This window comes from Typopeltis vanoorti, chromosome 10, assembly GCF_054136105.1.
Source record: "Typopeltis vanoorti isolate ZY-2024b chromosome 10, IOZ_Tvanoo_1.0, whole genome shotgun sequence".
In the NCBI taxonomy this organism is placed as follows: domain Eukaryota; kingdom Metazoa; phylum Arthropoda; class Arachnida; order Uropygi; family Thelyphonidae; genus Typopeltis; species Typopeltis vanoorti.
This window is the reverse complement of record NC_143558.1, coordinates 32,409,097-32,437,075: the sequence shown is the minus strand read 5'-3', so window position 1 is coordinate 32,437,075 and position 27,979 is coordinate 32,409,097. Positions and strand designations below refer to the sequence as shown.

General features: G+C 35.5%; 1 protein-coding gene across 9 annotated transcripts in view; it reads left to right on the top strand.

Moving 5' to 3' along the window:
- Ufd4 (ubiquitin fusion-degradation 4-like) overlaps positions 1-27,979 on the top strand; it is an 831,523-nt gene that overhangs the window by 55,114 nt on the left and 748,430 nt on the right. For all 9 annotated transcript variants that reach the window (XM_090399614.1, XM_090399612.1, XM_090399618.1 and 6 more), the window contains exons 3-5: positions 17,371-17,598; positions 26,064-26,333; positions 27,636-27,694. In XM_090399614.1, coding sequence (XP_090255740.1) covers positions 17,371-17,598; positions 26,064-26,333; positions 27,636-27,694 — 557 coding nt within the window. The remainder of the gene's footprint in view (positions 1-17,370; positions 17,599-26,063; positions 26,334-27,635; positions 27,695-27,979) is intronic.

Sequence of the window (27,979 nt, the reverse complement as noted above, 5' to 3'; positions counted from 1 at the left end):
GGAGTATGACTGTCCACTAGGATTGCTACTCCTCCATGAGGAGGACCATCTCCAGTTCTATCCTTATGTACAACAGTGAAATTCCTAAAGGTACAGTCCTCATTGGGTCTTAAGTAAGTTTCCTGTAGACAGAAACAGAAAAGTTTGTGTTTTCTGCAACAACATCTTGATATCGTCAATATTCTGGCGGATCCCACAACAGTTCCATTGTAAAAATTTTTCTATTGTTTTGATTTTATTGACTTGTCTGGTTTTCGAGAGGTTGAGGGCTTACTTTTGTCAGATTTATATTTATCCACTGTTTTAGGGAAGTATGGATGGCCAGTGTCCATCTCTTCCTCTGGTAGAGTATTCAAAACATCAAATGTGTTAGGGTCGGTTGGTATGCTTAGTTTGCTTTCAGTGGGTATCGAGGTATCCATTTTTTCTGTGCGAGTGTCTGGTGGTTTATCTTTGAGTGAAGTCTCCACCATAATATTTTTGACAGATGAGTTTTCATTGAATGGGACCATTTTTGAAGTTGTCTCTGGAGTAAGGCTTGTGATTAATGTGCTCAACAGAGAAGCACTTGCGATCGTAAAGTTCAGATATGGCGAAATTATCAAATGGCGGAATAGACATACATGTTTGAGTTGCTGTTGGCACTTTTTTAATTGTTAATTTTTCAGCATAAGAGGATTGTAGAACAGGTGTAATGGTGGCCAGCTTTCTTTTTGCATCCTGATATGTTATGTTTTGTTCTGTTTTAATTTTTTGTATCTCTTTTTCATCTTTCCATTTCTGACAAGCACGAGAGTATGCTCGATGATCCCCCTGACAGTTGACACATTTAGCTTTTTTTTCACAGCAAGATTTATTTTCATGTTCTTTACTACCACATCGAGCACAGGTAGTAGAACCACGACAGGCAGTTTAGGCATGTCCATATCTTTGACATTTAAAGCATCTCAGCGGGTTAGGGATGTACATTCTAACAGGACAGCTGAGATACCCTGCTTTTACAGATGTCGGAAGCCTAGGTGTATCAAAAGTAAGGATGATGTTCTTGGTTGAGACCAGACGGCCATCCCTGCATATCAGGATGCGCCTCACACCCGTCACTCCTTGATCTTTAAGCTCTGAACATATCTCCTCATCAGGAACCTCAGGGAGATCCCATTCTGATATCACTCCTCTACTGGAATTGAGTGTTCTGTGAGGTGTTACTGCAATTTGTATTCCACCCATTGCATTGTTGTTGCTCTCAGTAGTTTCTTGTAATGTTGTTTGCACATTGTTTCCATGAGGATATCACCAGAATGCAATTTCTTGACATTTTTGGGAGGTCCTGCCAGTCCTTCTAAACTTTTTTGGATAAAGAAGGGTGACATTTTCCCAGTTGGTTTTTCACCTGTTGCATGAATGATTAAAAAGGTTGGTACATTTTTGTTAGTATCCGATATCTTTTATTTCTTACTTCTGTTTCCATATGCTGTGTCTATATTATCAGTATACTTAGTTGGGACTTTGTTAGGGTCCCTGAAACATTTGAGGATGAAGAATTCATATTTAAGGAATTTTTAATTCGGCGCCAGAGCTCCCCACCCACCACGGAGCCACACGTTGACACACACTACCTGGCAAGCAAAGACTGCACTCAGGAGTAGAATGCCAGGGCTTGCCTGGACACTATACTGACCCCAGACCATGGGGTGAGAGACTTACTGTAACACCATTGACCCTTGCAGGCCAGCCCACCAACCAATTGGTCCTGGCTGTGCCATCCAGGACCACCCGTCTTGCCGAAGCAGGGGGCCAAAGTAGTGCAAGACTACCAGGATCCCCCCCCTTTCCGGATGTCCATGGGTCGCACCGCACGGCAAACAAGGCGGCAGAGTGTTGGATTCCCAGTGATGGTGGTCTGGAAAAAGGATAGTCAAAAAGACTCAGGAGAAGTAGAGCAAAGAATACGGGAAGAAAAGCAAAGAAAAAGAGGAAGAATGAAAAGGGCCAGTACCATCACTGGGAGGTCCCCCTCCACCACAAACAGGTGCCCCACATGGAGAGGGGAAAATGGTGTGAAATTATGGATAAATAAAGTGTGAAACAAGCGACCAGGCGGTATAATGAAGAAACGCAGTTTATTAGTATGGGATATATTTCGTAGTAATTTAACTGAGAATACTAAAAGTCTTCTAGAAAAAAAAAACAAAAAAATTGCTGTTATACCAGATGGTTTAACTTCTATATTGCAACTACTAGACTTCTGCTAGAACAAACCATTTAAAGATCAGATGCGAGAAGAGTGGAATAATTGGATGTTGACTGGTGAAAAATAATTTACAAACAGTGGATCTATGTGCTCTGCATCACTTGATATGTTGTGCAATTTTGTGATTAAAGCATGGAATAAAGTAAAAGTAGACTGTAGTAAAATCATTTAAAAAGTGTGCTATCTCTAATTTTATGGATGGTACGGAAGATGATTTTGTTGTGGGACACTGCTGACGATGAAAACCAAATCAATTCACCGGATTCGAACTGGGATCCATATGATGATTATTTAAACAATGAATCTGAAGAATTATTTTCCAACAGAATGATGAAGAAAATGAACATGAAAATTGAGGTTAATAATTATTATTTGTTTTTTAAGACTTACATCTGTTGTAATATTTTAAATAAATTTATGTAACAAAAAATTAATCTGATTTGTTTATAAACACTGCCTATTTTCTTATATAACGATGTATTGTAACTACCTAAATGTTCATCCAAGAAATTAAGCTTCCCTTTTTATACTCGCTGTATAAGATGATCCATGATTTCGAAGGGTTTTCTGTAGTATTTGGGAGTCGTTTTATACGCCTACATATACGGTAATTTATAGTCTAACCAAGTGGGAATAAACTTCCAACATCTTTCTCTAATCCAGAGTAATTTAATAATGTGTAACACCACCTTTTGGCAATTGGCATATGGAAATATGAGTTCTGCATTGCTTCAATTTTGGTATCACCTCTGGGTCTGCCTCCCACTGAAGAGACCTCAATAAAGGTTGAAATCGGTCTGGGTAGTGACCCTCCCATAATGCATAGCATTATACATGCCTGCAAGGAGATGTGCTTTGCATTATGGGATACTAAGGAAAGAGATGAGAACTCAATCCACCTTTGAAGAATTGCCCCAGTCCTGAAGATACTTCAGGTGCAAACTTTGTTTGCTTACACTTGGATAAAGGATTAAACTAAATATATAATTACTATTCTAAACAAGTGGAAAAAACTTCCAACAAATAGGAAGAACTGGCTAGATCACATAGCAAGAATGCAGAGAGAAAGATCCCAAAAATACCAAAAAAGATCTTAACATATAATCCTAGAGGAACAAGAAGATGATGGACTGAATCTGGAACAGGCCACGTGATCTAGAACCTGGATAGGAAGATGCACCACCTTTTCTTTATTGTCATCATCAGACTTCCGTGAAGTGACCTTAATTCATTCAATATTTTTGCACTCGCTATGATCATAGCCAAACTAACTGTCCACACCAAACACCTGAAGTCATGGTTTCTGAAATTTCATGGAATCCAAAGACTCGCATGGGAGGCCCACACTAAACCTTTATTGACACTGTCATACCTCTCCTTAAAGTTGTTCACTTACAAAGTATTTACATCCTTCTCTAGCAATCCATTCCACTCATTTACCACTCTGCAAGCAAAAAATCTAGTCCCTATACACCTTGCTAATTACACACTTATAAGAGGCAACTTCTTGTACTTGACCATCTAGTCATATTAGAAAATTTCTTTAGTATCTGCTCTATGAAACTCCTTTAACTTATATGTTACGATCATATATCTCCCCCCCCATCTATTAGCTAAGTTTTAAAGAAACTACACCCATCCATTTCTTTCCTATTGCAGTTTAGGTGTTCAGTAAATAGTAATTTTTTGTCAGTTGTTTTATGATTTAAATTTTTTTCTAATTCTCAGTGACTTTTCTCATTTTGGCTGAAAGGACAGATAAGTTGCATTTTCCAGTTTGTAATTTTGAAATTTGCTCATCACTCTTCTTGAATTGTCTGCCATTCCAGAGTTAAGAAAAACATCAGCTCATTCTGTTGAACTTGAAGTTTTTTTATAGTTGATTTTCAATGTTTAGCCTTGTTTCTTGATGTAAACAAGGTCATTTGATTTATTTCTTCATGCATGTGTAGTTTTAGTTAGTAGAAAATACAGTTGGATCAGCTAAGCCCCAGATTGTCAACCCATCTTTGTTTCAGTAGTTGAGTGGATGCCTGTTAATAGTGCACTGACTGAAGGCAAAAATTGGTCATTGAGTCAGAAGTCCCTGTCATTTCTTGAAATTGAGAATTACTTGGTATTATTTTGTATTAGTAGAAAATGAATCGACAGTTTCTGCAGGAATTACACTATAGTAAGAAATACTTAACAGATAAGTGTATCTGATGTCTAATGTAGGATGTTAACTGATTTTTTTCATTTATAGTATTTTTTATTTAATATGTTGGGTTTTATGTTTTATAACCCTGAGTAGACCAAACCTGAATAGAAATAATGGTCTAGCTTGCCCTATTCTAGGAAATTAAATAACAATTAATGCATTCACATCTAGTACTCGCTGTTTTATTGCATGTTTCTTTTATGTGTACACTGAAGATCACCCTTCTGTTGGTCAAAAATTGTGGATAGTGCAGTAGTACCTGAATTATGTTGATATGGTATTTATATAATTTCTTCTTCCATCACGTTTCCATTAATTGCTTCTTACATTGATGTTGCATGCTTCAATTCTGTTAAGTTCAAGGTTTGTTCCATTAGCTGATTTGTTCATTATTTAACTCTGGTTTCCTGATGCATAGTTCAAGGCCAGTGCCACAGTCATTTGATTCTTTTCCATCATCATACTGTATGTAGTTTAAGTCAGTACAGAATACAATTTTCTAATCTCATTTGTTCTTTAGCTAAACTTTCCATGATGAACTAACAAGATGCATCATGGAAAGGTGAGATTTGGAAATTGATTTAAAAATGCTAGATAATTCCCATTATCTAGTGTTAAATACCCCCCCCCCCCAACTTGCCAGTACTGGAAATAAAACAAAAAGAACATTATGCTGAAAAGTAGTAAGATGAATGTCATTTCATTAGGAATGAAATGTAATTTTATTTCACATAATTACATTCAAATGAAGTTATTAGATAGGAATTTGGCATTATTAGCATTCAAGAATTCAACAAACTAATCAGGTGTGTATCTTCAGATTAACAGAGTTTCAAACTTTATGTAGTTGCATCCCCATCTTAGAAATATTTTTTATACCTCTTTTCATGTTTATACATAATTATCATAATAAGTATTTATCTAAAATACATTGATACATTTTATGGCTATGGTTGTATTGAGGTATACAAAGAAGATTAATCGGATTTCTTACTTGACAACAGCATCATAGTGTCTAAAGACTTATTGTGGGATTGATATCATAATCATTCCCCTCCTTAAAGTATTCACTCAACCAACAAAGTATTCACGACTGCTTCTGGCAGTCCATTCCACTCATTCATTCACTATTCTAAACAAAAAATCTAGTACTTAGACCTTGCTAATGACACATCTATATGAGGTGACTTCTTGTTCTCTCTCTCTCTCTCTCCTGTCTAGTTGTATTGGAAATTTCTTCAGCACCTCCTCTATAAAACTCCTTTAGTAATGTTTCTATTGTGCATTCTCTTTTTTAGTATTAAGTTGTGAAGATACTACACATGCAGACTTTGTTTGCTTACACTTGTATAATTGTTTTTGTCAAGTATAATATACTTTATAACCAAGTGAAAAAACTTATTACAGCTATTGCTGATCTGAATAATTAATAATATGGCGATGCCCCATTTTACTACTTGAATATACAAAATATATGATTTCTGTATTGATTTAACATTAGTATCTTCTTGAGTACGGCACAAACTGAGACTTCAGTAAATGTTGAAACTTATCTGGGTAATCACCTTTTCGACAATCATTATGGTATAGTGAAAATAATTGATGTGAACTCAGCAGCTGTATAAAAGTAGATTTGTTGTGAAGGTACTTCACTTGCAAACTGCTTATGCTTGAGTAAAGGATTAAAAGAAGAATATAATTTCTTGTCAAGTATAATATAGTCCTGTCATTTTGAGTTATGGTTTAAACTAATAAGAATACAATTTGGTTGGCTAAATTCCAAATTGCCAGCCCATCCTCATTCATTCAGTATCCAGGTAGATACTGAACAAACAACAGGGAGCACTACAAGAAGGTGAGGATTGGACATGAGGTTAGAAGTCTCAATGCAACATCAGCAGAGATCAAGATTGGCATCATCAACATAAGAAGCATTAATGGAAAAGAAATGAAACTAACAGAAGAATTGGATAAGTGCCATATCGATATAATAGATGTTACTGAAACAAAGAAGACAAACATAGGTGAGATCTTTCTAAGCAATAAATACAAGATGTTATTTTCAGGCAGTGGCAATCAGGGAAAAAGAGTAGTTATAATATTAAATGCTAAATATGAGGATAATCTTATTGAATGCTAGGGAATATCAAGTAGAGTGATGTGGGCTAATATCAGAATGGGGAACTGGACAATGAGACTTATTTGTTCTTAAAAATTTGTTCCTACAAAAGGTTCTACTAAGGAAGAATTAGAGAAATTTTTCGAGGCATTAGAAAAAGCAGCTGACATAATGAAAAAAGAAAAGTTGGTCCTTGTTGGCGATCCAAGCAGCAGAGTAGTAAATGATTACTAGACATATAAGAAGTTTTTGGGAAAATTTGGAGAAAAGAGCAAAGCTAATAATAATGTTAAGTAGCTGCTGGATTTCTGCACAGGACATGGACTAGTTATTACTAACACTGTTCCAACGTAAAAATGTGCACAAATTCACATGGAGATAAGTTGCAAGGAATAAAAAAAGTTTCATTAACTATGTTATTGTTGACAGTGATGTTTTCCCACTTGTTCATTACAAGGGTATATAGAGGATTAGAAATAGGAAGTGATCACCATTTAGTGTTGAGCAGGATAAAATTGAACTTCATATTGAAAAGAAGGGTGCGTAAGGAAGTTTTGAAATGAATCAAGGTTTGAACAGCTATCACATGTGAACTGTAGTCTCAAATACACAAACTATTCAAGAAAAACTGAAAGAGTTTGAAACAAGAACCAAACTTGGAGATACAGTGGCAAATCCTAAAGAAAACTTTGATTGATTCAGCCCGAGAGGCTGAAGTGAGGAAATCTGCAAGGATAGAGAAATCAGAACTCCATGGCAGACTCAGGTAGTTAAAGAGGCAGTGAAGGAAAAGAAGAAAGCATATCAAAAGTTTCTGGCAAGTAATTTAGCTTGTGCTCTTAGGGAATACAGAGAAAAATATAAGAAAGCAAACCATTATGTAAAATTGGCTACAACAAAAGTAATGGGAAGACTTTGCTATGAACATAGAAAATAAATATTCTGGAGGCTATTGAAAGAGCTCAGAAATGGAGGAAAGAGTAAAAGAAATTAAGAGATAATAAAGGGAACATGAAAACTGAAGATAAAGACATTCTTGATGTATGGAATAATTCCTATGAAGTAATTAGTTGCTAAATGAAAGAAGCATTGACAGCTTGGTGGTATAAAACAATCAACAGGAATGCCATCTGGAATATATATCTGTCACTGAAGTAGAGAAAAAGCTATCACAAATCTGAAATGCAGGAAGGCTGGAGTAGATGATATTCAACCAGAAATGCTAATATATGGAGGTATAAAAGTTTTATAGTGGCTACACTGTATAATTCAAGAGGCCTGGTCAGCAGGTCGAATTTCATATGATTGGAGTAGTGCTCATAGTACCCATCTATAAAAAAGGGAATAAAGCTGAATGTGAGAATCTCATCTCATCTTCCTTTTCCCTCTTTTTACCTTGCGGTGTTGAGGGTTTATTAATTATTGGACCTCAACCATTCACAGGATAAGGTGGTTAGCCCTACGCCCCGGTGTATCGTATGTCCGTAGTGGTGTTGAGTTTTCAAGGCCGGTTTGCCTGCTTTGCAGGATGAAGCCCCCCAGATAAACTGGGGAGAAAAACCCTACTGTCCATGCCCAAGACTGACTAACTTGGCTATGGCTGAGGAAGGTCCTTCAGCTCTTCATGTCACTGATGGGAATTTAATCTCGGACACTCCTTCCCCAGGCATATGGTTGCGAAGCACACGCCCACTGGGCTAACCACGCGGACGAATGTGAGAATTGCAGAGGAATTTCTCTACTGAGTGTCCTTGGTAAGATTTATGCAAGAATACATGAGAAATGGCTAAGAAAAATTGTGGAGAAGCTCAGAGAAGAACAAGCTGTGTTCAGACCAAACAGAGGTTGTCAGGATCAGATTTTCACTTTTAAGACAAATAGTTGAGAAATCCAAGGAAGGCAACGGGAAACCACCTTGTGTCATTATCTCCCTAGTAAGCAGCTGCAACCCTCTCAAGAGAGGAAGCCACAGGATCAGATCAATTGAGAAATCATGGGAATATAACAAAGATATGTATTTAAGTGTTGTAGATCTGGAAAAGGCATATGATAAGGTGGCAAGAAGAAAGCTCTGTATATGGTGAAAATGGTATATCAAGTAATACATAGTCTGTATTTGAGTTGTAAATCATCAATTAGAATTCATGGAGGTACAGGAAGATGGTCTGATGTTAAGCCAGGTGTGTGACAAGGTGTACATTATCTCCACTGTTATGCATCATCTATATGGATCACATTATGAAGGAAAGCAGTATTAAACATAATATCAAAATTTGGGATGTTAAACTCAACTCTTTACTTCATGCATGTGATGTTATTCCCCTAATGATAAGTCTGCAGGATTCCCTGACCAAGTTGAATGACTGCTGTAATAAATTTGGTATGAAAATCAGCATTAAAGACAAAGACAGGTGAAAACAGGCAGAAACATTCAAAACATCAACTGCATCCTGAATGGAGTATCTATAGAACAATTAAACATTTCAGCTAAATATTTAGGCACAATTTTTTAGTAAAGATGAAAAATTAAATTTGGAAATAAACAGCAGAATTAGCAAAGCTAGTACGACAGGAAGTCAGCTGAATAAATTTATATGGAATAAGAGAGAGATTAGTCACATACTCAACTAGCTGTATATAATACAGTGTTCAAACCAATTTTAACGTATGGATCTGGATTAGAAATAGAACTCTTGATCAAAGACTGGAGACCATAGATATGAGACATTAGGGGACTGAACAGATGGAATCAGTTGTAGTATCATATTAAAAATGAGATTATTAGGGAAGTACTTGATGTTGTTAGTATTCAGGAATGTGTTAGCAGAGCTGATCTCAGGTAGTATGGCCACTTAAACAGAATGGAGAGGAAATATTAACTAAACAAGTGTTCTTTGCCAAGATGGCAGGAAAAATACCCAGAGGAAGATCAAAGTATAGGTGGAATGATACAGTAAAAAGTGCCTTAGAGGACAGAAATATGTGATCTTATAAAATTGTAATGTTGACAGATAACAGGCTAATCTGGAGGAAAATTGTTGATAGCAAGTTAGTAATGATGAAATGTAACTTTTTATGTAGTACTATCATAAGATCCTGTACATCTGATCCTGAAGATATATATGATCTTGAAGGTATATGTCAGAAATTTGATGATGATGTATAATATAGCCTATTAGCTAAACTTTGAAACTCACAAACCTTCAGTCCCTCCTTGTAGCAAGCACTCAACCATTTTTGTTACTTGTCTCTGAATCTTCTCTGCTACTTCCATATCCCAAGATACTTAAGCTACCAAATCTGTTCACAGTAGCCCATATATGTTCATAACAAAGCCTTATGAAGAGGGGGTATTCTAGGATTTTTAAAAATATTAAATTTGTATAAAAATTGATTTTATTAAAAAAAAAAAAGTTTTATTTATACATCATTTCTGAGATGTAAGTACTATGTAAATTTAGAAGAGATGGACATAGTTTACCAGCTTTACAATTTTTAACTTTATATCCTCAGTTTAAAAATGTCTACAAAAAATATCAATTTTTCCCCATTGGCAAGAAGAATAACAATGAGTGTTAGTATTTTTAAAAAAAAAATACTCGATTATCTAACAGCAAATCACAAGAAATAACTAACTGCACTGCACTTCTCGGTGCTGCAGGTAAACTATTTGTGCTGTAGAGCCCACACAGCTTTAATTCCTGCCCAAATTTCAGTCAGCACACGTGTGCCAGCATTACTCTCTGTTCATATGCTACTAACTGGTCAATGCATGATTCAATAGCAACTCACCTTATTTAATTTATAACACATTCTTAATGTCTTGATATTTGTAACAGTTCATAACTATTTATTTCAAATAAATATTAAATAAATAAATTTATTTACAATAAATATCTGCTCAAGAATTATTTTTTCTTGAATTTCTTTGGCATGCACTGCACACTTATCACACCCTAAATACATGTCCCTGGCTTGTTGTATTTCTAATGTAATCAAGAAATTGATGAGTAGCCTCGATTCATCAAGTTCTTGCAGTGCAGTTCTATCTGTGTAATATGCATTGCACTCCCCAGCTCGGCATCATTGGCATGGAATTAGTTATTCCCTTCAAATAATTCCAAATATTGTTGATGTGTAAATTGAAGAACAGCAGTGACTCAGGAATGCAAATTTACCAACTTTTTCAGTTACTGGTAATTCATTAAATTTTTTCATAAATACTGGTTTACTAGTAATTTGGTACTTTTTTACATTTTCAAAAATATATGAGGACAATCAATAAATATTAATAAACCAGAATTTTATTGAAACATAAAACATGACAAAAAATAAAAAAAATTCTAAAAAATATATTGACATTATTTATGTTAATTATACAAAACTTCAAAAAATAAACTTTTTTATTTAGTGTCCTTTTTTATGAAAATGAGCTTGTATAAAACATAGCTTATCAAGGCTGTGGTCCTCTAAATGTGACCTAATTTTTGTATAAATCTAATCCATCACTTGAAAAACTTTGAAATTTGACATTTGTTGGTCAGCTTAGTAGTTATTAGGCAATCAAAAGCCTAATATTTTTGTTAAAATGGTTTTAAATATTTTCCTTTTATTATTGTTTTTTGTCTTTGAAAATACATGTTGTTGAAAATACACCAATTCTTTTCTTATGACTTCTGCTGGATATTTAGTGCTTTGTTTCTTTTGAGCTGGATCTTCATACACATGCTATTTCTGTTTTTTTTTTTTTTTCTCTTTATTGCCAATTAAAGTTTTTCTTCATTGATAACTTTCCTGATGTCAAAAATTTGAATTCCAGCATCCTGAAACGTGAATCAATAATTTCAGCTGAATTTTCTATTTCATTTTTATTATAACAGCATAATTTTCTGTTTTTTTTTTTTTTTTATAAAATAGTCGGTAGAAGTTCTGGCAGCTTATATAACTATCTTAAGATGTTAGTCTCTAGTAATTTGACCAACTGCTTTGATATTTTCTGAACATTGTTGTCACACATTCTTGCATCTCCTCCTTGCATCTTCAGTATGTTTAAAGTAATACCACAGCGAATTTTTATCTTCCATCATTGCCTCCTTTTGTCAAATATCAAGTCACATGAAATATTCTTATCTTTGACTTTTTGCTGTTTGACACAGCATGTAAACTACTGACACTATTCACTGTCTTTTCAATGATCAGTGGGAACACAAAATCACTGAATATAATTTGCCATTAATATTGAATGCCAAAATACTTGGATACTTTAGCATGTTCAAGATGGGTATGAACAAGTGCTTCCATCAAAACCAAAGATGTGTGTGTTGGGTTGAGGGGGGATATGTTTGTTTTGAAAATATTAGGGCTCAATAATTAAGGAAAATTCTATATTTCATTGATATAGTTAAATATAACAACAATGAAAAGTACTTGTTTACGAGGGTTGTTTGAAAAGTTTGGTAAAAAAATAAGTTAAACACATTTTTTTGGAAAAAATCACCTTTATTTCTCAACATAGTCTCCATGAAGGTCTACACATTTGGTCCAGCGAGTTTCCAATTTTTTCATCCCATCTATAAAATAGGATTTGTCAAATTGTGCAAAATAGTCATTGACAGCCTTGATGACATCCTCATTCTAAGAAAATTTTTTCCCACCCAGCCAAATTTTTAAGTTTGGGAACAAGAAGTCACATGGGGCCAAATCTGGAGAGTACAGTGGATGTGGAAACATTTCGAACCTCAATTTTGGCATTGCTATGGCCGATATATGGGCCGGTGCATTGTCTTGATGAAAGAGCACTTTTTTTGTGCACCAATCTTGGCTGTTTTTTCTTCAGTTCTTCTTTTAAACAATCCACCAATGACACATAATAGACTCCTGTTATTGTCTTACCCTTTTCCAAATAGTCTATCATGATAATTCCTTGGGAATCCCAAAAAACAGTGGCCATCAACTTCCCAGCTGAAAAAACGGTCTTCGCTTTTTTAGGTGCTCTTTCACTGGGCATTGGCCACTATTTTGACTGCTTCTTGAACTCAGGTGTGTAGTGGTGGATCCAAGTTTTGTCTACAGTCACAAATCGATACAAAAAATCCCATGAATTACAATTAAACATCGACAAACGTTGCATTGAAATGTCTTTTTGCATTTTTGCATTTTTGGTCGATAGTCAACAATTGCGGCACCCATCGTGCACACAGCTTTTTTTGTGTGCAGTTTTTCATACAGAATATTATATCCATTCAATTGATGCCTAAAATCTCAGCAATCTCACTCACTTTCACTTGACGGTCTTCCATAATGATACCACGGATTTTGTCAATCATTTCCTTCGTAGTGATCTCAGTCGGGCATATGGAGTGCGCTTCATCTTCGATGGACTTATGACCACGTTTAAACTCATTTACCTAAAAATAAATAGTCTTTAATGCTGCAGAATCCCCATGAACTGCATCTACCTCGGCTTTGATCTGTGCAGCCGTCCACTTCTTCAAATAAAAGCAGTTTTATCACTGCACAAAAACTTGCTTTTGTCCATTTTTATGAAAAATGCGAACACGGTCATTTTAAATGTTTGCCAAGCGAGAACTATGCATCTCATGCGGCTAAAATTTTGCCAGGGATCATGAAAAAGATGATACATGCCAACACTGGTATGAATGAACGAATTGTGTTGCTGTCTATTGGAAATTTACCAAACTTTTCAAACACCCCTTGTATATCAGTAGCTTAGAATTGGAATGAAAATGACCATTAAAAACATCTCCCTCCAACACAACATAATGATGGTAAGAATTTTGTGAAGCATACTTTGGACATTTGAGGGGAGGGAGTAGTTGTTGAAGTTGGTGGATGAGGTTCTGTAGGCATAAATAACAGATCTGCTTTGGATGACTAAATGTGGTGCTCACCATTTGTATTTTTTAAAATTTTATTATTATTATTTTTATAATGACTCCATACATGAAAGGTCACAGGACCTATAACACAATAGTGCCATGTTTGGGTAATAATAATAATAACACTGTTAACTTGTTCGTGTCAAAGTGATCATAGCTGTCCCACTGTCACCCTATCTGACAGAATGAGAGAAAACACAAAAACACTGTGCCTAGTGGAAATTTCATTCTTGCATTTCAGCAGACACTACATATCATGACAGTTCTTTAATAGTAATTAAGTCTGTGTGTGGGGGGGGGGCATGTTTGTTTTTAAATATATTAGAAAACAATAATGAAGGTGAATCCTATATTTTGTTTGTATATTTGAATTACTTAAAGGTATAAATATATGACCCATCATTAATAAACCATATGAGAATGGAAAATGTAAAGGAAAGAACAAGTGAGAGATGACTTATTAATATTTAACATTAATGATATTATATGTGTGTCCTGTAAGTTGCTGTGTGGAGCAAATATCATGTGATCCTATAAATCTAGACATGCATACGTGAATTTATGATGGCATAATTTAAAAAAAAAAGTCTTACGAAGAGAGGGAACGATATTTGTTTTCAAAGTACAAATAACTAACCAATAATAAACAGCTGCTGTATACATTTGGTAGTTCAGTAAATAAGGGAGAGGTTAATCCATTGAACTAATAATGTTGATCAAGTGATTCATTTAGGTGTGGCAGGAATACACGTGGGTTGATAGAGCAGCATATCATCTTGTAAAATTTCTTGTGCTTGTTATGTATATTTATTTCTCTGTTTTATTTATATTTCACTTTGTTTTCTAAGAATTTTATTTAGTTTACTGAGGATCAGTATGATGATCGTCCATCCCACAAGAAACCTTTAAACACCATCTAAGCTTAGACAATTTGACCATTATTGTGTAAAAAAGTTCAAGAAAAAAATTCAGAATATTTCATAAATGGTTGCACTTGGTCTATGCAAAATCTGTATTAAATTAAAAAAAAAAAAATGAGTAAATAAAATCCAACTGTAAAAGGGATAAATGCAGAACATATGCTCCTGCTCAAGCAGCAGTCAGGATTCTGTTCCATCACCAAAACTACAGAGCACAATTTTCCATCCATATTACCAAGATACTACTACTGTAACATCATAAGATTTTTTTTTTTTTTTCTTGGCAAGAATCTTGAAGAAGAAGAATGTGCAGAAGGTCAGGCTTGTCAAATTCTTATATAGACAACCAAGGCAAATCACCAATAAGCCCCTCCTCTGATCTTTTGTCAGAAAGACATCAGAAGAATCCTTAATAGCTTGGATATCAAAAAACTCTTGCTTCTGATGGTATCTCTCCAAATGTTCAAAATTTGCACTATAGGATTAACACAAATCCTATATATCATCTGTACAAGCAGTAATCCTTATCTGGCATCTATCCAACAGCATGGAAGCAAACCTATATTCAGTTCACTCCAAAAAAAGACTTAAGAGAAGTTTTTCATCAAACTATAGTTCCATTACACTCAACATCAGTTCTCTTGAAACAATAGAAAAGGTCTTCAATAACCAACTTTGTTACATGGTGGGCCACCAATTAATTAGCAGATTTCACCACTTTCACTCCACAGTAGATCTCATAACTAATTTTACCCACCTTGAGACACAGGCCATGGAAAGATTTGGTGATGGTTTCCATACAAATGTCAGGTATCCAAAGATTCAGAGGAATAGCATATATGTTATTCCATGTATGCTGTTCATCCTACACATTAATGATCTATCAACCTACCTTAAGTTACATGCTAGAAAAGATAACATTTCATTTCTTGCAGCTGATTTGCACTATAAGCATTTCCTGACAAACACACACACGCACAAACATGTTATCACATCACATCCATAGCAAAGAACTCATCCTGATTACCCCTGTAAAACATCACCATAATGTGGCATTTCGTGAGGCCTGAAATGGTTACTGCTTTGTTTAATCTTCAGAGCAATATCTCCAGTTCCTGTTTCCCTCTCCCACCTTTCTCTTTTTAAATATGCAGTGTGAATAATATCCTTCAGAGGCTTGCTAATTATATTATGGGAATCCACACCCTTTCTCACTGGGAGAGGGACATCAGTAAAGCAATTTTAAATATCACTAAATAGTATTTTTTATACAACTTCTACCACCTGTGGTTATAGTACATTAGTACCATGAGTGGTACTATTATCACAATCTGGAAATCCCACCCTAGAGATCAAACAGGGAATCCTTTTTCAAGCCACTTCAGGCCTCTATGAAACAAGGCAGTAGTCTCATGCCAAACAATGAAATTAGTCTTCCACTTAAAAGATAATCACAAACATTGAAGTCCAAGGGAGGATTTGAACACACAGATTGCTGGTTGGAGAGCAGGCACTTGAATGACCTAGCCTGCATAAGACAGACAAAAACAATGAGGTTTCTTCATCAATTAGGAAATAATCCTGCTGCCACTAACTCTACCAGGTTGTGCCTGAAGGGATTCTGGATAATGTGGTATGAAGGGCCACCACACACACAGAGAAAGGATACAGGGTTCCCTATGTGGCATGTTAGCAAATCTTTCAACTCCCACTGCATGTCCACGCTTATTTATTTAGCTCGTACTAAAAATTAATGCAAAATACAGATTTACAGTGGGTCAAAAAATCTCGCAACAAGCAATAGAAAAAAAAGCCACAAAAAAAAAACGCAATCTTATCAAAACATTAAAAAAAATCGCAAAAAAAAAGCATTATAATATTCACAAAAAAGTATCCACATCATCAACATTTTTGGGCATGTTTCATCCCTAGAGTAGAGCCTATGATTTCTGTCTCTTCCCACCCCTTTCTTCTTATATGCAGGATGGGTGACAGCTTCGCTGAGCATGCTTAACACGTTCACACCACGCAGTGTCGTGCACGAACTGCTGGAAGGAACTAGCTTTAGTGTATGTTTGTATGTTCCATGTTGGGTGGTTGCATTTTCACAAATGCTTATGGCATGTTATTTGCTACTTTTTTGATAGAATTTTATTTGTAAAATTGGCATTTGTGAATTTATTATTTATTCATATGATGATATAACGATCATGAGGCCCCTTTTACGGGGCAGTAGGGCACCATCTAAATCCTCCCCAAATTTTATCCAGGCTTGGGACCAACATAGCTGACGGATCAGGCCTATGGCTGGGTCTTAAGTAGTTCTGACTGTAATCCATGTGTTTTCACGGGACTGGTTTGCCTGCTTGCTGGAGGAAAACCCCAAGTTAAACTGTGGAGAAAAACCCTGCTTCCACACCCAAGACCGACTAACTTGGCTATGGCTGAGAAAGATCCTTAAGCTCTTCACGCCTGCAACGAGAATCGAACCCAGGACAGTCCTTTCCCAGGCATATGGTTGCGAAGCGCATAGCCACTTGGCTAACCGAACAGACAAGCATTTGTGAAGTGTCTGAATGATATATCAAATATCTCAAATTTAATTCAAACTGATTTTAAGTTTTATATATATATATATATATATATATTCATATCATTTTTTTTGCTTTATGTTAGTTGCTATGTTTAGTACTACAATAAATCTGTTTTGCTTGCATGCAGCATAGTCTGTGGAAGGAGACAAAACATGTCCGTAACATCTGTTAGTTATTTAGTCTGAATAAGTGTGTGGATTAGATGAGTGATCCAAACATAAAACATACTCTTATTTCTTTGGTCATATTCAAATATAAATGTCACGAGGTGCTTATTTTATTTTAGGCTACTGTATACTATAGGATACCATTTTTAACATTTCAAAGTGTCAATGTTTCAGCAAAATATTTTTATAAATCTTTTTAAGACTACTGTTTATTTTTTAGGTTCTTGAGTTAATCTGTACCCGAGAAGCGGGAGCAGTGTTTGAAGCTGGTGGATTGAACTGTGTTTTATCATTTATTCGTGATAATGGTTCCTTGGTACATAAAGATACACTTCATTCTGCAATGGCTGTTGTATCAAGACTTTGTGGAAAGATGGAACCACAAGATGCTTCTTTGCCAAGTTGTGTGGAGGCACTTTCCCTTTTGTTGAAGCATGAAGATAACCATGTATCTACTCATTTATTTACATTGTTTTGTCTTTGTTAAAATTGATTGAAAACTAAAATATTAATTTTGTCTTATAAATACTCTTAGTTGAAACTAATTACATTTTGTCTTTATATTCTAATTTCTGGGAAGTATAATTTTATGCTTATACTGTTCTCAAGGAATTTGTCTAATTAAAGATTATTTAATACATGATATTTTTAATGATAATCTGATTTCATATGGAAGTGGCAAGGTTTTTATCTTCCTGAGTCAGGATTTTCCTCTTGAAAGACAGATGTCAAACCAGAGATAACATGCAGTTGACAGACAGAGAGGATTAAAGGATGGAATTAGCTACTCTGTTGTGACAGTAATTAGTTTTATATGAAGTCTTCTCATATTTATTATTATTTATTATTTATTATTATTACTCATTATTTATTATCATTCCACTTGGTGTCGCACTGATTTGATCGTCGGCTTTTGAGAGCTCCTGAAAAGATTAGTAGTATTTTGTGTTAACTTTGGCAATTTTACTAGAATTTTAAGTAGTATTGTTTGCTTTTTGTTTCTTGGTGTGTCTGTGCAATTTTTGTGTGTTTTCTGTTATTTAATCCCAAACAGATTTTTCAATATGTTGCAAGTAAAAGGAAAAATGTTCATGGTAGAATGATTCTTAAAAAATGCTGAGGGTAGGGAGGTAACCGAATCAGTCAATATAGTGGAATTACTGAGCGAGCACTTTGCAAGAGTATATCATCCAGGTGGTGACATTGCAGGAATGGAAGAACCAACAGCTTATACTGGAATTGTGATGAATGAAGTAGAGGTAACTAGTCTATTACAGAACCTCAATGTCAATACATCTGTGGGATTGGATGGTATACCAGCTCGTGTTGTACATGAAGCGGCTAAAGAATTGTCAGTGCCCTTGACCATTTTGTTTAATTTGAGCCTCGGGTCAGGGTCAGTCCCAAGGAGGTGGAAAGAGGGGAAATAGTTCTGCTGCATAAAGGTGGTTCCAAGGCTGCTGTTGAAAATTACCGGCCAATCAGCATAACAGGAATCATTATCAAGGTCTTGGAGAAAATAGTCAAGAGGAAAATACAAGATTGGATAGAAGAAAATGGGATACTGTATCGGGGACAGCATGGTTTTGTGAAGGGTAGGTCATGCTCGGTAACTTGCTCACGTATTATAACACAGTGACGGCTGAACTGGATAAGGGTAATGGGTTTACAGTGATTCTACTGGACCTTGCTAAGGCCTTTGACAGGATACCACATGGAATTCTAATCAGTAAATTGCAGCATATGGGGATGGATATAGGGTTGGTGAGATGGATAGGAGGGTGGTTGACAGAGAGATATCAGAGAATGGTTTATTCAGGAGCAGAATCCACAAGACGGCCTGTGACTAGTGGTGTGCCACAAGGATCTGTTCTTGGACCACTGCTGTTTAATTTGTTCATTAATGATATAGGAAAGGATCTGAGAGGAACAGTTCATTTGTTTGCGGATGATGCAAAGTTGGGTAGGGCAATATGAATGCAGATGATGTCAAAATTTTGCAAGATGGTTTGGATAGATTGGAGGTCTGGGCTAAGGTGAATGGATGTCAATGTAATGTGACAAAATGTAAGGTTATACATTTTGGGGTGAAAAGATTAGCAGCAGATTACTACATTGGTGGTACTCCAGGAAATTGATGAGGCACGAGATTTAGGCGTGTTGGTGGATAAGGAGTTGAAGTTTAGGGGGGGGCACATTGCAAAAGTGGCCAAATCAACTCATCAAATCACTTGGTTGCTGAAGAATACGTTGACAAGCAGAGACAAGCAGGTTATTGTTCCTCTGTATCGAGCCTTGATAAGACCTCATCTCGACTACTGTGCCCAGATTTGGTCACCTAGGTTCCTTCTTGATGGGGAGGAGGTGGAGAGGATCCAGAGGCGAGTGACCAAGATGATATCAGGTCTGTGGAATGAACCTTATGAGAACAGGTTGAGGATTTGTGGGTTGCAAAAATTGGTTGATAGGCGGAGGAGGGGAGATATGATTGAGACATTCAAATTACTGAAGGGTTTCTATAAAATTAATTCAGAAGGTATTTTTGAGAACAGGGCTGGTTGTGGGAGGACTAGGGGACATCCATGGAAACTGGGCAAAAGTGTGGTTAGTAAAGGTGTTAGAGCTGGGTTCTTTACTTGTAGAGTGGTGAATGAGTGGAATGCGCTCCCAGAGTCTGTGGTGGATGCTGTGACAGTGAATGAGTTTAAGGCGAGGTATGATAGATACTGTATGAATGTAGAATAGCTGTGATGAATATGATTTGGGGCCTCCCTCGATGAGTCTAATGACTCCCTGGAGTTGCCTGTAATAATAATAATATTTAAAGAGAAGATGAGCTAGAGCTATTTTGAAATTAATCTTTAACTGGATAAACCCATGAATGATAACATCATATAGGATAAATTATAATTAATGATACATGCTTGTGCACCAGGCCAAATTGCTAATTGTACTGAAGTATAATTTGGTTTAATAAATAATAATTAAAATAAATCTGATCATCACCTGCTATTTTATATATTCTCTATAGCATTTTGTTTACCAACATAGTTTTCGTAAGTTTGCTGTTCTGTTTCACTCCTGCTTTACCTGGCTTATATGTTGTAGTAATGTCAGATCTATCTTAATAATTTCTCATACTCTGTCAGTCTTTCCTCAGAGCTCCTCATCCCATGGTATTAACGTTACTTGACTATATAGCTATCTATAATCATCTCTTATCATTCACATATAGCCCTTCTTGACTATAAATTCTTGTTTGACCACATCTCAAATTATCACTTCTTGATCACTCACTAATCAGATCATGACATACAGAACTTTACATGGGCTGTTACTTTTGTATACTGATGCAAGGAGTATGAGAAATAAAGATGCTCAGTATGTAACATTGATGGGTTAATTGAAGATGATAATCACCCATTCCCTAACTCTGTATTCTATCATTCTACTGTACTATAATCATTCTTTTCACCATATTTCTATCACTACCTGTTCTTTCACAACCTGCTTCTTACGTGTCTTGGTTTCTCTTGGATCCATATCTGTGTTTAATTTATTTGTTATCTGTGCACTGTAACATCAAAATGTCCACCACTAAACCTATTGAAACGCAGCCGATCATCACTTTCCCACTTACATATCAGACTCAGTGGCACGTTGAGACTAGTAACTTGGCTTCATAGAAACCTAATTAAAAGTATGATAGGACAGTTAATCTCATCTGCATAGTCAACTATGTCTGTCAGTTGCTTATGTTCTCTGGCTTGTTTGTTCTGTCATGTAGGAACTTGATGAGAAACCCAAGTTTTTAGGAGGGAAAAATGACAGAACTTGATCACTCATCTTTGCTTGTGTAGCTTAAAAAGATTCTTTCTATTCTATATAGCATTTAAACCCAGGTCTGTTTTTGCTCTTTGAACTGTGGAGGCAAGATTCTTGTTACAATGTTATAATAGCAATTTGAAGTTAATACTCAAATCTGAACTGGCACTGATATTCAAGGTGAGTATTGGACTAGAGGATAATGTAGTCATTGTCCACTCTATGCTGTGTAAGGCGATTTTTTAGGTTTATTATTGTTGATATAAGATTGGTGTTCTTGTAGTTTTTCAACCAAATGCACTGTTTCTCTGAAGAATGAGTGGAGGCAGTCACACTGAACCTAGTGGGGGGGAGAGAAAGGGGGTGAGGTGGGGGCTGTTATCTTTTGTGGATGGTAACCAGCAGAAGATTTTGTTAATGTAAGGGCTAAACTGTATCTTTTCAAGATCTTTGCAATTGCCTCAGAGATTCCTATGATGTATGGGGGAGAAATGTGCGATACAGGTTCAGGGTTCCTAGGGATAGGGTTGTAGGTGGTGTCCAGGATGTGTATAAAGCTTCTTGGAGATGAAGCCATTCTGTAGTATGATGCAATGGATGGTGTTCAGTTCTTATTGAAAATTCTCAGAATTGGACAGATAACATTTGAGGATGGTCTGAAAAGTTCTCAGCCTACCAATGAAAAAACGAATTTATAATTTCAAAATTATTTTTATTTTTCAATACAATCCCCCTTAAGACTAATACATTTATTCCAGCGATGCTCCAGTGCCATTATCCCATCCCTGTAGTGGCTCTCAGTAAGATCTGCAAAATACCCCTCTACAGCTGCAATTCACCTCTTGATTCAAAGAAAAACGCTAACCAGCAAGGAAGAGTTTTAGTTTTGGGAAGAGATAGGTCAGAGGGAGCCAAATCTGGGGAATAGGGCGAATATTCCAATTCATAGTGCAGATCCTTTAATTTTCTCATTGCCAAAACACCTTTGTGGGCAGGTGCATTGTCCTGATGAAAGATGATTTTTTCTTCTGCAAACCAGGTCTTTTCTCACAAAATTTTTCATATAGTCTGGTAAAAGATCAGAATAATATTCCCCGGTTATTGTTTTATCCTTTTCAAGATAATTAATAAACAAAATGCCTTTTATCATCCCAAAAACTGATGCCATGACCTTTCCTGCTGATGGAACTGACTTTGTGTTCTATGGCACTGAACAACTGGCTTCTGTCCACTCTTTTGACTGCTGTTTTGATTCTGGTGTGTAATGGTGAATCCAAGTCTCATCCATAGTAATAAATCGATGCACAAAATCAGTTTTATTCTTGTTAAAATGCTCCAAGCACTGATTTTCATTCGAGTGCGTTTTTGATCTGCTGTGAGCAAGTGTGGCAGCCATCTTGCACAAAGCTTTTTCATTTCAATTCTTCATGTAAAATATATCTTACACATTCTTTTGAAATGCCTATAGTCTCAGCAATTTCACGCACTTTGACTCTCCGGTCATCCAATACCATATCGTGCAGTTGATCAATGATTTCTGGTGTTGTTACATTTTTTGGATGACCTTCACATGGATCATCTTCAAATCTAGTACGGCCACATTTAAACTCGGCAGCCCATTTCTTAATTGTTGAAAATGAAGGAGAAGAGTGCCCATAAAGTTTTATGAACTTCGAATTCCCTGTTGAACAGAGGGGGTGCTTAAAGGTCAAAGCTGAATATATGGGAGGAGACCTCCATGTAACCTTTTAAAGAATGTGAAGAACTGACTTCAAAATATTCCAAATATCTGAAACTGACATAACAACATTCACTGTATATTTCTTAAAGTTTTAAACTTATTTTTGTTTGTGAACTATATGCAAATCTTTTTAAATTCTTTTTTGTAAAGTAAAATCAGGGGTGCGAGATATGCATGGACAAGTTATATTTGAGTAAATACAGTATTATCATTATTATTGGAATGAGGTTTTTCTTGTTTAATCAGTGAGACTTTTCTCATTTCTTGTGTCTTCTTTCCATGCATGGACGAGTTATACAGGGTGTTCGGGATAAATTTGACAGTTTCGTAAGGAAAAAGAAAATCTTCTTTGTATCTATTAAATTTAATGAATTGACAAAAAAACATTACAGGCAGAGTTAATTACAATACTATCAACAAGATTTACTCAAAATAACCACCATTAGCATCGATCACAGCTTCAATTCTGCTTCGGAACCTCGAACAAGCTGATGCTACAGTCTCCCTGGGAAAGGCCGCAAAAACTGTTTTAATTTTATCCATTAACTGGGCTTTTGTATTACTGGAAGTGCGATTGGTGTCTTTTTCAACTGTGCCCCATACAAAATAATCCATGGGGTTAAGGTCTGGGGAGTTTGGAGGCCAAACATTTGGACTGGTGAAGTCGTAGAAATTTTCAGACAACCATTTTTGACTTTTCCCAGAGGTGTGGCAAGGGGCCGAATCCTGCTGCCATACATACGGCCTACCATTGGCTACCCTTGTTATCCAGGGCTTGACTACAGTTAGCAACTCCACGAACAAAGCCCGAATTCCAATGCCAGGGTTCTTCAACACCTGTTCCTGCAGATTTGCGAGGAATTCTGCTGTACGAACGCAATCAGATCGTCTGCTAGGGATCTTTCTTCTTGCTACATCCTCGTAGTCACCATTGCAAGTCTCTAGTTCATGCCTGATTGTTTTTACTGTATTCAGGGAGCATTGGGCAGCAGTCGTAATATCCTTATTTTGATGGCGGGCACGAATCATCATGATACAAGTTATTCTCTTCCATGATTCAGGTGGGTTCCAGCTATCCATCCTTTCTGACATCTTGTATATGAATGAAGAAGGGTCCAAACTTTTAAATGAAGAGAAGTGTGTGTTAATACATGTAACTTACGGAAAAATATAATTAATTATAAATATGTCAAATTTATCCCGAACACCCTGTATTTGAGTAAATACAGTATTATTATTATTATTGGAATGAGGTTTTTCTTGTTTCATCAGTGAGACTTTTCTCATTTCTTGTGTCTTCTTTCCATGTGTATTTGTGCACATCTTTAAGTTGAAACATGGTGTTAGTAATGACTTTCTGTGTTGTGAGTAGAAATTCAACCGCTACTTATCATTAGGATTAGCTTTGTCCTTTTCTGCCAGTTTTCCCAAAACAATTTTTTTTACATCTGAGATTAATTTTGTGTTCTGCTGTTTACATATCCATCAAGGATTGCCTTTTTCTTAGTATCAGCTGCTGCTCTCTCTCTCTCTCTCTCATCTTGAATACCATTCTGACTTGAAGCTATTCAAGTCAGAGTGGGAAGTATGCTATCTTGGCCATATAATCAAGAAGGACATTCCCCCAGACTCTCTGGGAACTTCTGTGTTATTCTAGGCACAGATAATTCCCAATTTCCAAATTTGAAATTGCCCACATGACTCCTCTTGAAAAGTATGCTATTCAAGAAGTTTGTCATTATTATTATTATGACATCTTCAAGGAGTCCAAAGATTCATCGAGAGAGGACACCCACTCCACAACTTTCCGTCTCCACCACTCAAGCCACCAACTACCACCATCTACACAAACATTCTAATGAGTGACTAAACAACAACAAAAAATTATAAATATTATTATCCTTCTTTCCATGACTGAATATAATACAAAGGGTTGGATGCAGACAAGGTGGAGTCTAACAGCTTCCCACCATACCAGCTTTGCTTATTCTGTTGTCTATTTCCATATTTAATTTGCCATCTTCACTAAAAAAAACTGTTCTAAATTTTACTTAGCTGAAATATTTTACTTGTGTAGGTTCTCCACTGAGATTGCTGCTGCTGATGCTTTCTATGTTCCTATTTACATAGCTTGGGTCTTTTTTATTGCTGATTTTCCTGCCAAATTTATTTTATCTGTTATTCAATTTAATTAGAAAATTCTGAAGACTTGCACTGGATATGTTTAGAAGTAACACATCGTTTGCATAAAGTTAACAGCTAAGTTTGATATCTCAGATTCTAATATCAGGTTTGATGCCACTTTCTTTCATAATGTGATCCATGTAGATGAATGAGAGTGGAGATAGTGTACACACTTGTCTTATACCAGATTTTACATCAAACCATCTTCCTGTATTTCTTTCAATTATTATTGCTGACTTACAACTCAAATATATACTATGTATTATTCTATATAATGTTCCATTCACCTCCATATAATTGTAGTGTATTGAAAAGGTTTTCTCTGGGCTCCATCTTATGCCTTTTCCAGATCTTGTTACATTCTTACAAGTTCTCAACTATATGTTGTAAGGCAAAACTGTGATCTTGAAGAGATCCCAGCTTGTTCTTTTCTAAATTACCCTTCCACAGTTTTTCTCACTCACTCTTCTCGAGTATGCTTGCATAAATTTAACCTAGAATCTTAGTAGAGAAGTTCCCATGTAATTCTCACATTCAACTTCATTCTCCCTTTTATAGATGGGAACTGTGAGATCTCTCTCTAGGCTGAGGCTTTATAGTTTGATTATTTATATGGGAAATCCAAAGAGCCAATAATTTGTGATCATTTTATTATATTTGACTGCAGATAGCACTAATCTAATATATGTTTTAAACCTCTTTGTGGGATTGATTAAAAAAAAAAAAACATTTATATGCTAACCACTTTTTATTTAGAGATCACTGAAAATAGCGATTAGTGTTCCCTTTAAAATAGTAGTAGCTATTTTAAGTAGTAGTTTATTAATTAGTAAGATAAAAGGTCGAGCATGGACTCATGACTTAAGTATAAAGAGATATTTAAAGCTGAAGAAAAAATTTGTTTGAATGTATACTTAGAATATTTTTGTAGTTATTTAGAATTTACTTAGAAATTAATATCTTCCAAGGAAATTGATATTTATTAGAGAATTTATATTATTGTTTTTCAGGCAATAAATGTAACTCTGAATTAATTGTTTTTTTTTGGATAACCACACCATCATTTGGTCCCATTTTTATTGTGCTTAAGCAGTAGTCAGCTATAATATTATATGCATGCTTTTATTGAAATGGTTAAAATTCATTTTTGTTTTGTTTGATAGGTAGCAGATGGTGCCCTTCGTTGTTTTGCTTCACTTGCAGACCGGTTTACAAGACGTGGCATTGATCCTGCTCCTCTAGCAGAACATGGGCTAGTTAATCAGCTTTTAGCCAGATTAAACAGTGTGGCCTCTCCTAATTATAATGTCTCAGTCACAAGTACACCTGGAGCAGGAGCCACAGCAACTCCAGAGACAAAAACTTCTCCAAGTATATCAACCACTATAAGTTTACTTTCTACTCTGTGTAGAGGTTCACCCAGTATCACTCATGTAAGTATTATGTTTTAAGATTAACATAACACTACTTGTGTTATGTTAATGTGTTAAAATTATGTTAAACTGAAAGTTTCAGAACATGTGATGATCAATTTTGTTAAAACATACAATTAATGATTTATTTAGTAGATAACTTAATGAATTTGAATGTAAGACATGATAACTAATTAAACATAATACAGATTTTGCTTACATAATTTTTATTAGTATAGAATTTTCACCCTACTTATCAAGGGCATCTACAGCATGACTTTCAAATTTAAACAACTAGAATAGACATTGGTAGATTCAGATTCAACAGTGTAAATGCATGAACTACATGTACATGATATAGAGTGACATGGTCTCTAAGTGCATGAAGGTTCTAATAAAATAACCGTAACAAGAGATCATTGATAAATAATTAAACAGAATACAAAAATTCAGTGAGACTTGATCTCTTTTCCACATACAGCTTTTATTGTGACTGGAAAGCTTCAAATACCCAACGACATACTCTGGAAAACCTGAATTGCCCAAAGAGATTCTCTGGAAAACTTTAATTGGACCCCAAGGAATTTGTGGCACATATAGCATTCATTGCCAATTAACCATTGGCACTGTGTCTATCACCATCTATGTAGAGAAAATAGTTTGAAAGGATAGGTAAAGAATAGAATGTAGCACTGCAGAATTGTCCTGCTAGGAAATTTTTTGCTTATTTGCATTTTCTAGAAAATGTTGCTGGTATTCATCAACAGTAACAACTTCCCCCCCCCAAAAAAAATCTTAGACATGCACAATATTGACATTATAAAACATGGAGGGCATACTGAATTCAGTATTCAAAACATCTGCATGCCAAGGTAACTTAGTTTGCTTTTGTTGTAATTTACATGTATGATTCATGAATGTGCTGCATTGTGCACTGAGGCTAATGGTGGTATTTTTGAGAACCTATTAAAAGTGTGATATGCAGATTGTTTAATAAACACTATCAAGTATGTCTGTGTATTTATTTTTTGTAATTGAAAACTCCAAACTATTTTTTAAAAATGCAAACAACTACTTAACTGTTCAGTCAAATCCTTGTTATGATAAGTTTGTTTTTTACTCAAAAAAGATCTTTTGTTATAAGCTCCTGAACATTTCTCCTATATTATCTTATTTTATATACTGTCAAAAAAAAGGGGGTGGGGGAGCAAGTGCAGTAATTCTCCATTTTTAATATCAGCCAGAAGATAATGAGTTTGCTCCCACCCCTTTTTTTATATTACTTGTTTATATTACTTAGGTTTATATTACTTGTTTTTTTAGGAGTTATTGAGATCTGAACTCCCTGAAGCTATTGAAGCTGCTTTACAAGGTGATGAAAGGTATATATAAAGTTTTGTTTCTTTACAAATGTTTTAGTGTTGTTATAGCCCTTAATATTTATTTGAAGAGTTTACAGGAGAAATTTTATTTTCAGTCATTTTAATAGAAGATTTTGAAAATGTTTTTACAGAATAATTTTTTTTTGTGTAAATTATTTTTATTTGAAATATAAATTAATTCAGCATTCTGAAGTATGCACCCTTTATTATGTTCTTGCTTTTTGTTCTCTGTTCTTTGTGTATCAGTGATCCCCCCCCCACCCCATTTGATTCCCATGCAGTTTC